General features: G+C 43.4%; 1 protein-coding gene across 1 annotated transcript in view; it reads left to right on the top strand.

Annotated features, from left to right (window-relative positions):
• The first annotated feature begins 365 nt into the window (after positions 1-365).
• The window catches only part of PPP1R13B (protein phosphatase 1 regulatory subunit 13B), an 88,718-nt gene continuing 74,112 nt past the window's right edge, over positions 366-14,971 (top strand). Inside the window, exon 1 of the mRNA XM_081227182.1 lies at positions 366-627. Within this exon, the coding sequence (XP_081083308.1) occupies positions 619-627 (9 nt within the window). The 5' untranslated portion in view covers positions 366-618. The remainder of the gene's footprint in view (positions 628-14,971) is intronic.

Genomic DNA, 14,971 nt, shown 5'->3' with positions numbered 1-14,971 from the left:
CCTACCGTGACCCGCTGCGGTGCCCCGGCCGGACCCTTCCTTCTTTGGACCTCGGTTTTCCCATGCCCGACGTCTCCGAGGGTCCGGGATCTTGGCCCCGCACGGCCTGGAGCCCACGGGCCTTCACGCCGGGCGGGGCAGCGATCCAGCTTCCGCAGCACTCCCGCCCCTCCCCCGCCCGCCCGCGGGAGCGCGGACGCGCTCGTACCTGGCCGCGGCCGGGAGCGAGGTTGGGCGGGCGGGGCTGGGATGCCCCACCCCCGGACCCGCCCCCGGCACAGTTGGGCCAATCGGAGGGGGCAGCTGGCCCCGTGTGGGGCGACGCGCTGGGGGCAGGGCCTGCGGGGGCTGAGGAGAGTCCGCGGGCTGGCGGCGGCAGGCGGTCGGGCGGAGGTGGTGGCGACGGCGACCGGTCCTGAGACAGCGACGCAGCGCGCCGGCGGCCACGACAGGGTCAACCAGGCTCTGCAACCCTCTGCAGCCGCCGCCTCGCCGTGAGGGCCCGAGAGCGCGGCGGCGGGCGCGCGGCCTGTGAAGGCGGCCGGAGCTGCGGGCGCGGCGCGGCGCGACGCCGAGCGTCCTGTCAGGCGGCGGAGGGCGCCGCGGACCCGCGCCGCGATGATGCCGGTGGGTGCGGGCGGCGGCAGTTTCCTCCGCGGGCGGCTAGCCAAGCCTCCTTCCTCCCGCGGCTCCCGGCCCTCGGGGCCCGCGCGAGCCCGGCGGGCCGGGCGGGCGGGGAAGGAAGTGGCCTGGCGGGCGCGCCCGGCCCCGGCGCCCCCCGGGCGGGCAGGTGGGGCGGCGCCGGCTGTCAGCGAGGGCTGGGCCGGCGTCCGGGGGTCCTTGGTCCGGGGTTCGCTTCGGGGTCCGGGTGCGGGGGCCGACGCGGTCGGGGGTAGGTCTGGGCGGGGGTCCCCGGGCCGGCGCCCCTCCCTCGGCCGCGGGGCGGCCCTTCCTGCCGAGCCTCCCCGGCCGCACTGCCCGGGAGGGGAAGCCGGAGGTGAAATTGGAGCCGGTTGGTTTTCCCCATGCGTCCCGGCGGGGGGTCGGAAGGGGAGGCAGGGGTGTCGTTTGGCGCTCGCCCCGTTTCGGGGTCTCGAGGCGCCTCTGTCCCCCGCCTGAAATGGGCCGGTGTCGTATTTGGTGTCGGCAGTGTGGGCACCCCCGTGTGGTGTTCCCACGCTGGAAACCCACATTTCTCCGTAGCTCTTTCCTGATTCTGGAATCCTGTTGTATTATATTTAGGAATTTACTTTACATTCCTTACTTAGGAATGGATTTAGAGAGCCGTTTTAGGAATTCCCTTCCACGGTGCCTTCGAGATTTGTACATTTTGCGTTAACTGGCCTGTTGTCAGTGTGTTTTGAAGGTTGAACTAGGTTCGTTTGTGGTGGTGCCGCCTTTGTCCTGCCCTCAAGGATGCGTTGTACTAGGAAGAAGACAGTGCTCATTAAATTTGCCATTCTCCTACCTGACCTTTTCCTTTAACTCTAATCTAAATAGCAGTGGGTGCTGAATTATAATTTTTCTCATGTGGCTTTTTGTGAAGTAAATGTCATGACTTGTGAAAAAAATGAAGGGCTGGTGGTACCCAGTGGATGTATTGGTTTTCTGAGTGCCTGTATATTAAGTAAAATTCTCAAACACATTTATAGTAAAGTAACAACAAAATCGTTCTTTTAGCCTACAATTTCTACATTGAAAATCACATTTCAGAAGGAAAGTACCGATTCTCTGCCTTTTCTGCTTGAATGCTATTATTCTGCTATGCCTGCACCCAAGGACATTTAGATTAGATTTTTTTTCCTCTGATCTTTCAAGTCATTTCCTGTCTCTTGATAATCTCTTCTCCCCTTTTTGAACTGATTCCAACACATCGTGTTTGCAGAGTCTTAAGGTTTGACCTAGTTGATCCTTAGATCCTTCTTGGGCATCAGAGCTTGTTGTATTTCTAAACGTTTGGCTTTAAATGAGTAATGGAAGGAGAACTGGATGAGCCTCAGAAGAACCAGAATCAAGTACTGGTTCTGCTACTTTTTAGCAATGTGACCTTGAACAAGTCAAGGTCTCCAAGCCTGGAATTACCTCTAAAGCAGGGATAAAAACATACCAATATCTGAGGGCTGTCCTGAGGATCAAACAGGATGATGTGTCCAATAGCGCTTGTCAAACAGAATGCCCTGCAGATATTTATTATGGTTAATATGGCTCTGAATTGTCAATTTCTAATTTTAACCTCTGCAAGATAAGGCATTTGGAAACAGTTCTCTCCCTATTTCTCACTGGCTAGATTTGGAAAAGGCACTATGGTGTTTTGGAATTTTGAAACCACTTTTAGTTAAATCCTGTAACAGTTGATACCATAGTAATATTGAAGGATATCTATAAAATTTTGACTGGTTTCATCATTGTATGATGTTTCATTTTAAATACCCTGTTAAGAAATTTGGCTTACATTTTCCATATGGTATATTCAGACATTTTACTTCTATTCCTCACATAGTTAGAATTTCTAGTCTCAACCTTACCAGGTTTTCCTTTTGACGACGTTTGCTTAGCTGGCAATTGGGAAACTTCTTTATGATACTCATCATAATCAAATGTTGTTTTTAAAAAACAGGCCTACTAACTATTTAAAACACACTGCTTTTATTTTTAAATGCCTTCTAGAAACAGATGGTATTTCTCTTAGTCCCTCTTTTGTGGTCTTTACTTTGTATTTCCTTCTTGTTCTCTAAAAGTACTACTTTTAGGATTGAGTCCTTCCTCTATAAATGTAGTTGGCGTTGGTTGTAAATTTAATAGAAGTTTTAAGAACATGCCATTCTTACTTGATACTATCTTAAACTATGTATCCAAGATATAAATGAGATTTTTTCTTTATTATATATTTGGTGTTCATCATTATCGTCATGAATCATCAAAAGAGGATTAGATTGCATTTTGCATAGTTTGTATAGAGTAGCACTACCCAGTAGGAATGTAATGAGCAACAAAATGGGACTTAAATTTTTCTAGTAATTGGTTTTATTTTTAATAGTATCTTTTATTAACTCAGTGTATCAAAAATATTATCATTTTAACATGTAATCAGTATGAAAAATTTACTAATGTGATATTTTACTTTTTTTTGGTACTAAGTCATTGAAAGCCAGTGTGAATCCAGTAAAGTTTTACATATATAGCACACCTTATTTCAGACTAGGACATTTCAAGTGCTCAGTAGCTACATGTAGCTAGTGGCCACTCTATTGAACAACACAGGTTTAGAGTATATTCTACTTATTTGAGAGTCTGTAATAACTTTTAATTGATCAGATGGCTTACTGCAGCACCCAGTCTCTCAGCCATTGTAAATAAGTATCTGGCCGTGTTCTCATCTGACACAATAATGTCTTTGTAGAAGTGTTCAATTTGCCTGTTACACAGAGTTTCATGATTGTCTACTTTTAAACAAAGCTATATTTTGGAATTTTCCCTTATGAAAATATTATGGCATTCTAGTATTTGTGGTCATTCACCTTTTTTTAGTGGGTGACATTTTAAAACTGTTTTCCCAAGCAAAAAAGAGGGCTATACTTTAAAGATTACTTGTTGGCTGGTCCCTAAGGTCTAGACCTGAAATCATTTAGGCCATACCTAAACAGATTTGATAAATAAGAATTTTAAAAAAAATAATAAATTTATTTATTTATTTTTTGCTGCGTTGGGTCTTTGTTGCCGCGCGCGGGCTTTCTCTAGTTGCGGCGAGCAGGGGCTACTCTTCACTGCAGTGTGCAGGCTTCTCATTGCGGTGGCTTCTCTTGTTGCGGAGCACAGGCTCTAGGCGTGCCGGCTTCAGTAGTTGTGGCATACGGGCTTAGTTGCTCCGCGACGTGTGGGATCTTCCCGGACCAGGGTTCAAACCTGTGTCCCCTGCATTGGCAGGTGGATTCTTAAAGACTGCGCCACCAGGGAAGTCCCAAAATAAGAATTTTAATAAAATTAGCCTGGTTCAGAGCATGGAAAGGCTGAAAAACTGCCTTGATTGTTAGCATCATTCTTTTCAACAGAGAATGAACATTTTGCAGCTGTAAAACTTTGTGCACAGTGAAATATATCTGGGGAGTGGCACTGAGGAGACTTCTTTCTCTTCCAAAGGACTGCTGACTTGAGTAAAGGAAGTTTTGCGGCTCTGAAGTGTGTTTTACCTGTAAGAAGGGCACTCTGGCGGTGCCTTTAGTAATGTTAGCAGTGGGGCTCCTTACCTCCAGTAGACACCACACAGTGTGACTAGTTGATTCCACTCATTTCTGTCCTAGGAGCCCTTCAGTATATTCACTGTGGGCTATGGGTTACATTGGTTTGTGCTTAATATTTAGCTCTCATTAAACAAACATTCACTTATTTCAGGTATTCACTTTCTTCCCAACGATGTAGAAAACATTTTGAGGTTCTGGAATAGGTCTTTCTCTTTTTAAACCGTCAGCTGTCATGTAATTGACAAAACAATGTACTGGAAGCAGAGAGGCTTAGGTTCCAGTCCCCACTTGTAAGTAACTGTGTGACCTGTGGACTTAATCTCTTTGGGTCTCAGTTCTTCACCTGTAAAATGAGTTGGTCCTAGTGGTTTCCAAGTATTTGTGGTTGGTCCGGTAGTTGATATATAGCAGATACTTTCATGGGGGGGTCAATAATATTTGCATTGGCTGCAGCAAAGGTTGACACAACTTGACACTTGTTTTGGCAGCCTTTTAGTAAACTCATTCACTGCCCAAGTATCTTTTTTTTTTTTTTTTCTTTTTGCGGTATGCGGGCCTCTCACCGTTGTGGCCTCTCCCGCTGCGGAGCACAGGCTCCGGACGCGCAGGCCCAGCGGCCACGGCTCACGGGCCCAGCCGCTCCGCGGCATATGGGATCCTCCCAGACCGGGGCACGAACCCGTATCCCCTGCATCGGCAGGCGGACTCCCAACCACTGCGCCACCAGGGAGGCCCCCAAGTATCTTTGATGATAGAGCTGATAGAAGGAGCTCAGTGGATGTTCACTATTATTGGTTTTTTAAAATTAATTAATTAATTAATTTTTGGCTGCGTTGGGTCTTCATTGCTGTACGCGGGTTTTCTCTAGTTGTGGCGAGCGGGAGCTACTCTTCATTATGGTGTGCAGGCTCTCATTGCGGTGTCTTCTCATGTTACGGAGCACGGGCTCTAGGCGCTCAGGCTTCAGTAGTTGTGGCATGTGGGCTCAGTAGCTGTGGCTCACGGGCTCTAGAGCACAGGCTCAGTAGTTATGGCACACGGGCTTAGTTGCTCCGCAGCATGTGGGATCTTCCCAGACCAGGGCTCGAACCCGTGTACCCTGCATTGGCAAGCAGATTCTTAACCACTGTGCCACCAGGGAAGTCCCACTTAATCATTAAGTCATTTGATAGGCTTGAATTTACAGGCTAACTCAGTAAACAAAACACTGAGGACTGGAGAAGATTTTTTTTTAACTGGTTTCTTTAAAACAAAATTACAGACATAATATTACCATTTAAAATAATTAAACTATTTCTAGCCTTTGGAGTGCCCAAAAAATTCACAAAAGGAAAAGCAAAGCTTCGCTCATACAAAGATGTGTATATAAAAGATTTTATTATTACAGTTTTATTGAACTAAAGACTAGTCTATAGGGATAACTCTTCTGAAGGCTACAGTATTAAGTACAGCAACAAAGTTTTGCAGCTATTTAACTTCCTACAATTCAGTTTAGTTATAGTGAGCACTCAGTGTATGGTGTTTGTCATTATGTGCTAAAGCACTGCATCCTATAGGCTTTGTGGTGGTGTCTCTATTTTTATGGAGAACTGAGGCTCAGGAAGTAAAACTTGACTAAGGTCCCCCAGATAGTAAGTGGTAAAACAAGGTTTGAAAACAAACTGTCTGACTGAAAAGCCTTTGCTCCTAGCCATTGAACCAGTCACTTACTTGCTATAGTCAAGGCATTTTGCTAGAGGTGCTGGTAAGTTGAATTGGGCTAAATATTTTCCCCCGATGCTTAGCACAAATGGAGCTTAATATTTAAAAGCTTCTCACGGTGAATCTTTTTGATAAAAGGCGATAGTTTTCGCCATCTTGAGTTTGGGGACAACTCTGTTTTAAATGTAAATGTGTTAAATGTATCTTTTCTTTCTCAGCGTCCTACTTTGAAAAGTTTATGCCAGCATATATGCCTAAGAGTTACTTAGAATTTTTAGCATGATAGAAACTTAAAATATCACCAGGTTACTGTATTGAAGTTATATAACTGGTTGTCAACATGCATTTTTGTGTGTTTGCACAGATGGGCAGTAGCTTCCCAGCAAAAGTTCGGTGGGATTTTGATGCCTTGAAGTGCTGTTGCCATAGTTATTTCACAAACTATGGTTCTAGGGCTGAACAGAGGAATGGTGGTAATCAGGTTCTATTGTGACACTTTCTTGGCTCGATTGCTTTGTTTTATTTCACTGCAAAGATAGCCGTATGACTGTTGTTCACACTAATTGGTAAGCAAAAGCTGCTGTTACTAGATTTTGTAAAATAAAAATCTTTGCATGGTGACATCATACAGAACAATAAAAGACTGGAAAATGGGGTAGTTTTGGCTAAAATTAATAAGTGACATTCGAAATGTTAGTGTCTAATTCAGAACAGGGTCTTGCTAGCAGTATTGTTAAGTGTGTCTAGAGAAAACGTTAACTGAAGTTTTGACAGAATCATGATTTATAACATATGTTGTGCTTGCAGTCGTTGTAGGTCAAGCAAATGCAAAGGCCCTGTGGTAAGAGCGTGCCCAGCATTCTGGAGACACGAAAGGACGCCTGGAGCAGAGTATGTGGGGGGGGCGTGGCGGGGAGAGCGGAGGAGATGAAGTCAGGAAGGTGATGGTGGTGAGCGGATGAGTTAGGATCTTAAAGGGCCTTTTAAGGGCCTTATAGAGGACGTGGAGAGAAATTGCTTTTGGAAGGAATGAAACACAGTGGTTTACTTATTGTATCATAAGTAGCTCTAATAGCAGGCATTGCCCAGGTGACTTCACTGTAGCAGAGTATGGGCCCTGGTGTCAGTTGGCTTAAGTGTGGATTCTGGCATCACCATTTATTGGCTTTCTGATCCCTCAGTTCTTTGTCTTTAAACTGAGGATAATAATAATAGTAACCTTAGAGTTAGATGGATTATTACAGCAAAAGGTGCCTGTTGTGTAGTAAATGCTCAGCAAATGTTAGTTATATGTAATAAGTTTCATTTCCTCTGGAAAACTTTCCCATCTTTGCCTTGGCCAAATATAACGGTAGAGGCCTTCAACCTGGTGTGCCTTTTTTTTTTTTAAGATATAATTCACATACCATAAAATTTACCTTTTAAGGTGTACAATTTAGTGGTTTTCAGTGTGTTTACAAGATTGTACAACTTTTGCCACTATTTGATTTCAGAACATTTTGCCTGGTCTACCTTTGCAATACTTGTAGTGCAGTCTTAAACATTTGTTTGTGTGACTGGTTAATGTCTTTCTTGTCCTAAACTGTAATTTTCATGGCAGCAGGAGCTGTCTCTTTTTATTTGCTATTTACCACCAGTGCCTGTCCCAATGACTGGCCACATAGTTGGTGTTCGGTGATGATCTTTTGAATAAAAGAAGGTATGATGTGGAAAGTAGCGTCAGACCCCATTGTGAAGAGGTGTGTGTGTGTTCTAATGGGGTTCGAACTTGATCCCGTGGGTGATCAGAAACCAAACGGGTTTTTTTGTTGTTGTTGTTGTTGTTTTTGTTTTTTTTCGGTACGCAGGCCTCTCACTGTTGTGGCCTCTCCCGTTGGGGAGCACAGGCTCCGGACGCGCAGGCTCAGCAGCCATGGCTCACGGGCCCAGCCGCTCCGCGGCACGTGGGATCTTCCCAGACCGGGGCACGAACCCGTGTCTCCTGCATCGGCAGGCGGACTCTCAACCACTGCGCCACCAGGGAAGCCCCCACCAAACGTTTTTAAAAAGTGGAATGATGCAGTCAGATTTGTATGATAGAGGGAGAATTCTGGAGCCAAGGCCGGGGGATGGACTGCGGAGGAAGGGAAATTAAAAAGAAACAGGAAGAGCAGTTAGGAGACCAGCTGATGCAGGTCAGACTTGACATGAAGGTCAAGGGAAAGAGCCAGTCAATAGGAGGTAAAATAGATCTGATGGAGTGAGAGGGTGTGTGAGAGTGTGCATACATGTGAGTGTGTGTACTGATGTGTGAGTGTGTGTGATTAACAGGAAGGAAGTACAGTGGCTGGAGTTGAGGATAACAGGTTTATTGCTTCAGCAGCCAGGCTTGTCTTTCCTGTAACCAAGATAGAGAACACGTGAGAAGGAATAGGTTTAGAGGGCTGTAAGGGGATGAATGAGGTTTATTTTGGGTGTGTTGAGCTTGAGATGCCTGCTATATCCTGCCTGAAAGATGTTACTCTTAAATCTTAAGGTAAAATAAATATATTGAGTTAAAAAAAATCATTTGCCCTATATTAAGTGAATTTTAATGTTGTGTTTTTGGTGTTCTAGATTACTGCCTGGGCATTTGTGGCATGCCACACACATGTGTCATCCCTTGTACTTGTCATTTTGCCTGATCAGCCCCACCCAGAGCCCCCACTAGACCCAGCTTCATGGGACAGTGGCTGGCCTGGGCCTCCTACATCTTTGTGGAGTATATATGCACACTTTTTATAGCAGTGTAATCTGTGTCTCTGTATTGATAATTTGTATTTTGGTTTTTGCTCTATTGCATGTTTATAGTTTTGTCTCATGGCAGTCTTGAAAATAATATCAGTAAATAATTAAACTCAAATGATCAAAATATAGACAGATTTTTGTGTTAGAATAGAAATGAGAAGTGAGATTTTGTCAAAATGTGAAGAACGATGAAGTAAAATGTGACAATTTTAGGATTAACAGAAAAAAAAACCCCAACAATAGGAACAGAGTATTTATGATAGAAATACAGATGTAAAACAGGGGGCATAGTGATTATCAGCTCAAACTCTGAAGCCAAGACTGTCTGGTTTCAAAGTCTAGCTTTGCCACTTACCAGCTCTGTGACCTTGGACAAATTATTTAACCTCTTTGTGTCTTATTTTCCTCTTTAAAAATAGGTTTTAATAGCAGTGTATTTCAAAAGGTGAGGATTGTCAAGTGCTTAGTGCATTCTGTTGATAACATCCGCTCCTCTTAGTTTTCTCTAGCAACCATAAGGCCTCATGGCAGAGAGGCTTCAGTCAGCAAAGGACCGTGAGTGAACCTTACGCCACCTAGGTAGAATGCCTGTGTTCCTTCTGCCAGGAGAACTAGGTGGTAATTGCAAAATCTATCAAGTTGATAGGACAGAGCGGGATGGTTTGTGTTTCTTAGAAATGAAGGTTTACCTTCTCTTTCCAGTACCCTCTGTTATCCAGACCACAGCTCAAAACCAGCTCAGATTCACTTCACTCAGTGTTTTGTCAGCAGAAAAGCTCACCCCCTGCTCTCTGGTCTCTACCTAATCGGCACGTTCCAGGCCACCCTGTATGAAATGTCCCTCCCTGATTGTACTTCAGTTTTCTTTATAGTACTTATGTCCACCTAGCAGATATTTGTGGAGGCTCCATGAAAGTGGGGCTTCATTTTCTTTTCCCACTGCAGGATCCCCAGTGCTTAGGATACTGCCTGCCTCTGGTCGGCCTTCAGTAAGTACTTGTTTACTGAATGGCCTCAGCAGGCATTTAGGGCACATCCCTTATATGCTGGGTCTGTGCCAGGGCTGGCCCAGTCCCTGCCCTCAGTGAGCTCATGGTGGGGAACAGTCATATAAATAAAAAGTGCCATTCTGAAGGATAAGGACTGTACGCCTGGCAGAGTACAAGCTACGTACGGCAGGGCACAGTGGTGAGAGGAGTCTTCTCAACCTTGGGATGTCGGGGGAATTTTCACAGAGGAGGTGACATTTGAATGGAGTTGAGAAGGATGAGGAAGAAGGGATTCTAGGTAGAGGCCTTAATGTTTGCAGGACATTGAGATCTGAATTGGTGTGGTATGTTGAGGGAAGTTTCTTGGAGCTTAAGGCCAGATGAAGCAAGGGGGCTAGAAAGGTCGGTAGAGGTCAGATTCTGAGGGCCATGTGTGACCTGCATGAAAGTTTGAACTTGATCCTGAGAAAGATATGAAACTGTTGAAGTTGGTTGTTTTTTTTTTTAAATTGCGGTAAAATATACATAACAAAATTTACCATTTTAACCATTTTTAAGTGTACAGTTCTGCAGAATTAAGCACATTCGCATTGTTCAGCAGCCGTCGCCACCATTCATCTTCAGAACTTTTGCATCTCAAACTGAAACTACCGTTGCAGGATTTTAAGGAGAGTTGTAAATGCTCTAATTTATGTTAACGTTGGCATTAAGTGTCTGGAATCAATGAGAAGAGTCTATCAAGATAGTCAAGGCAGAAAAGGGTCTCCGAGCAGTCAAAATAGTTGTCAAAGAATCATGCATTGAAGCTAACTTGGAGGTGATCCTCCTCAGCACTCAACTTATCATTGATTCGTAGGTGCTAGTTCTAATTTACCTGGCTTCTAAATCTTTAGAGGCTGCATCCGAGGTTGCTGGAGGGGTGTAGCTGTGGGCAGACATGCTGCTGGAAACCATAGAAAGAAACAGCTTTAAGAAAACCTGAGGTTGTGGTCTGAGGGTGGGCATCCTGACCTCAGTCAACACCAAAGATAGCACAATGACAGATTACAGACTACACACAGGGTGGTGGTTAAAGGTCCTCATGATGACTGAGTCATCAAGAAAAGACTAAATAATATCAGTAATGTAGACAGCAGCTGGACACGTTTTAGATGAGCTCTGTCCAGTAGGAATATAATGTGAGCCACAAATGCAGTTTTAAATTTTCTGGTAGCCACATAAAAAAGTGAAATTAATTTTAATAATATATTTTATTTAACTCACTATATCCAAAAATTATTTAAACATGCAGTTAATATTAAAACATGATTGGTGAGGTGTTTTACATTCATTTTTTTCATACTAAGCCTCTCAACTTCCAGGACACATTGTATACATACAGCACACCTGATTTTGGACTAGCCACATTTCACGTTCTCCGTAGCCATGTGTCCAGATGGACAGCACAGTTTCAGATTGTGGCTCAGACAGAGGGGTTAGATGCTCAGCTAGTCAGCGACTGCTGTCGTTCATAAGAACTAATTCCTCAAGGATTGTACATGGCTGGCGTTTCATTTTACTTTTATTTTTTAATTAATTATTTATTTTTGGCTGCGTTGGGTCTTCATTGCTGCGCGCGGGCTTTCTCTAGTTGCAGCGAGCAGGGGGCTACTCTTCGTTGCGGTGGCTTCTCTTGTGGAACACGGGCTCTAGGCATGCGGGCTTCGGTAGTTGTGGCACGTGGGCTCAGTAGTTGTGACTCGCGGGCTCCAGAGCGCAGGCTCAGTAGTTGTGGTGCATGGGCCCAGCCGCTCCGTGGCATGTGGGATCTTCCCAGATCACTGCTCAACCCTGTGTCTCCTGCATTGGCAGGCAGATTCTTAACCACTGTGCCACCAGGGAAGTCCCTGGTGTTTTATTATAGTAGTTTTCATTTACTAATTTTTGCTTTTATATTTGAAAAACTATTGAGGGACAGTGTAATGCAGTAGTTAAAGAGCACGGATTTGGGGGTGGACTGTCTGGGTGTGAATCTCAACTATTTAATTTCCTACCTATGTGATCTCGGGTGAGTTAATCTCTCTGTGTCTTAGTGTCCTCAACTGTAAAATGGAGGTCATAGCAGTACCTACCTCACTGGTTTTGTAAGTATTAAATGAGTTATATATAAAGAACCTATAACAGTGCCTGGTCTATATAATAAGCACTATAGATGTGTGCTGTTATCCTCCAAATGTTTAGTATCTCCAAAATGTTAAATGATCTTGATTCAGTACATTTAAAAAACATTTTTGCTTTGGAGACTGCTTAATTTAGATAGGTATTTAACAAGTTTTCACAGGTGAAAAATGTTAAATTGTAATTTTGTGAGGATATGTTCTAATTGATGTCTTTGGGTAACTAATTTTATTGTTTGCTGGGACATTAAGGGTGCTTAACAACCACAGAAATAGTGTAATTAATACTTTTTAGGATTCTAATTAAAATTAGGAAAAATTTGAAAGGATGATTTTATCAACATTTAATTACTAGGACTGTTACAGTTAAACTACTCTCTCTCAGAAACACTTTATCAGCCCTAGTATGTCTGGGAAGACTAGTTCTGTTTTCCTTCAGTATATTCTAACACTGAATTATTTTGAGAGTTTCACCTTCTACTCTCATTTGTAAATAGAGTAGAAAATAATAGCAAAAGTAAAACCAAAATATAAAAAGAACACAGTGGAAGACATTTAAGAGGAGGTCCTTTATCACCTTCTAGAGTGAAGCATGGCTGGAAACGTAACCAAATTAGGGTATGGTTATTTAAATGTCAGGTTTTTGGCACAGAAGAAGTCAGTGCCTAATGGGGTTTATTTAATCATGGCTGTTTTCATCTGTCATTGATTGGTGGTCTGTGGAACAGTTAAGCAGACTCTCTGCTTAGAACATAATCTCCATACACAAAAATAAACTCAAAATAGATTAAAGACCTAAATGTAAGACCAGATACCATAAAACTCTTAGAGGACAACATAGGCAGAACACCCTCTGACATAAATCGCAGAAAAATCTTTTTTGGTCCACCTCCTGGAGTAATGAAAATAAAAACAAATAAACAAATGGGGCTTAATTAAACTTAGAAGCTTTTGCACAGTAAAGGAAACCATCAGCACAACAAAAAGAAAACCCACATAATGGGAGAAAATATTTGCAAACGAAGTGACTGACAAGGGATTAATCTCCAAAATATACAAACAGCTCATGTTTAATATCAAAAACAACCCAATCAAAAAAGGGGCAGGGCCTTCCCTGGTGGCACAGTGGTCCATCTAAATGTCCATCGACAGAGGAATGGATAAAGAAGATGTGGTGCATATATACAATGGAGTATTAGTCAGCCATAAAGAAGAACGAAATAATGCCATATGCAGCAACGTGGATGGACCTAGAGATTGTAATAGTAAGTGAAGTAAGTCAGACAGAGAAAGACAAATATCATATGATAGCGCTTCTATGTGGAATTTAAAGTAATGGTACAGGACTTCCCTGGTGGCGCAGTGGTCAAGAAGCTGCCTGCCAATGCAGGGGACATGGGTTCGGGCCCTGGTCCGGGAAGATCCCACATGCTGCAGAGCAACTAAGCCCGTGCCCCACGACTACTGAGCCTGTGCTCTAGAGCCTGCAAACCACGACTACTGAGCCTGTGTGCCACAACTACTGAAGCCCTTGCGCCTAGAGCTCTGCAACAAGAGAAGCCACCACAAAGAAAAGCACGCACACCACAATGAAGAGTAAGTATCCCCTGCTCGCCTCAGCTAGAGAAAGCCCACGCGCGGCAATGAAGACCCAACACAACCAAAAAATAAATAAATAAATTTATAATTAAAAAAAAAGAAACACATTAAAAAAAAAAGAAATATGGTACAAATGAACCTGTTTACAAAACAGCAGTTGAGTCACAGATGTAGAAAACAAACTTGTGGTTACCAGGGAGGAAAGGAAGGAGGAGGGATAAATTGGGAGATTGGGATTGACATACACACTACTATATAGAGAATAGATAATAAGAACCTACTGAATAGCATGGGGAACTCTGTTCAATACTTTGTAATGACCTATATGGGAATAGAATCTAAAAAAAGTAGATACATGTTTATATATAACTGACTCACTTTGCTGTACAGCAGAAACTAACACATTGTATGAACTATACTGAACTATACTCCAATAAAAAAATGAATAAAAATAAAAATTAAAAAAAAAAGAACATAATGTGCTTACCCCCTGGCTCCCGCACGCATTCTCCACTCCCCTTCAAGGCTAACTCCTTTAGTCTCAGCCTACATGTTGCTTCCTTTGGGAAGTCTTCCCTGGCGCTGGCATCTGGATCAGGCTGTCCTTCTGTGGGGTCTCATGGCACTCTGCAGTTTCCCAGTGTAGTTTCCTGGTATCTCTTCTCTGTCTCAGCTCAAGATTCAGTGACTGAGGCGATGTTGACAGTCTGTGTCCCGAGCCTGGCCCAGGGCCATGTCGGGCTCAGTAAAAGTTTCCTAATTGAATGAATGAGTGATCCTGTAAGTGTGTCCAGTTTATGTTACATACATTGTAATACTTTGCTTTACATTATGGGTTTTGGTTTTTTGTGTCTATTATACTGCAGTGTCTTGTCATAAACCCGGGAGTCTAATTTTAATCTCCTTATATGGTTATTTGCCTCTAGAATCGAACAAATCCTCAAATATCATTGTTAACAGAGAATACCTCATGGTCCAGTTGGTTTCTGGTGGGAGTCCTTTTGGAGAGTTGCTGATAATCAGATACTAAGGCTCATATGGGGTAACTGGGAGGGAAAATGGGATATTTTTATAGTAGCAGTAGCAGCTGCTTATGCTTTTTTTTTTTTTTGATGTGGACCATTTTTAAAGTCTTCACTGAATTTGTTACAATATTGCTTCTGTTTTGTTTTTTGGCCCTGAGGCATGTGGGATCTTAGCTCCCCAACTAGAGATCGACCTCACCCCCTGCATCAGAAGGCAAATTCTTAACCACTGGACCGTCAGGGAAGTTCCCTGCTTATACTTTTGATAGTCAAGTCAAAGGAGCTAAGTTCCATGACTAAATTTAATGGAAAATTATCTTTTGTGTTTGTTTTGCCAGTTTTTTTTGTTATGCAAAACTGTTATTAAAATCTCTTAATCTGAAGCTTTGTGGTTAATCATACAATAGAAGAGCCCATTTCTATCAGTTGATGAGGTTTTGGCTAATATTCAGAGAAGTCTGGTGCTAGAGGTTACCAAGGTCAAAATTCTGCACCAC

This window comes from Mesoplodon bidens (assembly GCF_964165515.1).
Source record: "Mesoplodon bidens genome assembly, chromosome: 3".
Lineage (NCBI taxonomy): Eukaryota > Metazoa > Chordata > Mammalia > Artiodactyla > Ziphiidae > Mesoplodon > Mesoplodon bidens.
The sequence above is the reverse complement of the archived record's forward strand: the minus strand, read 5'-3'. Positions and strand labels throughout refer to the sequence as shown.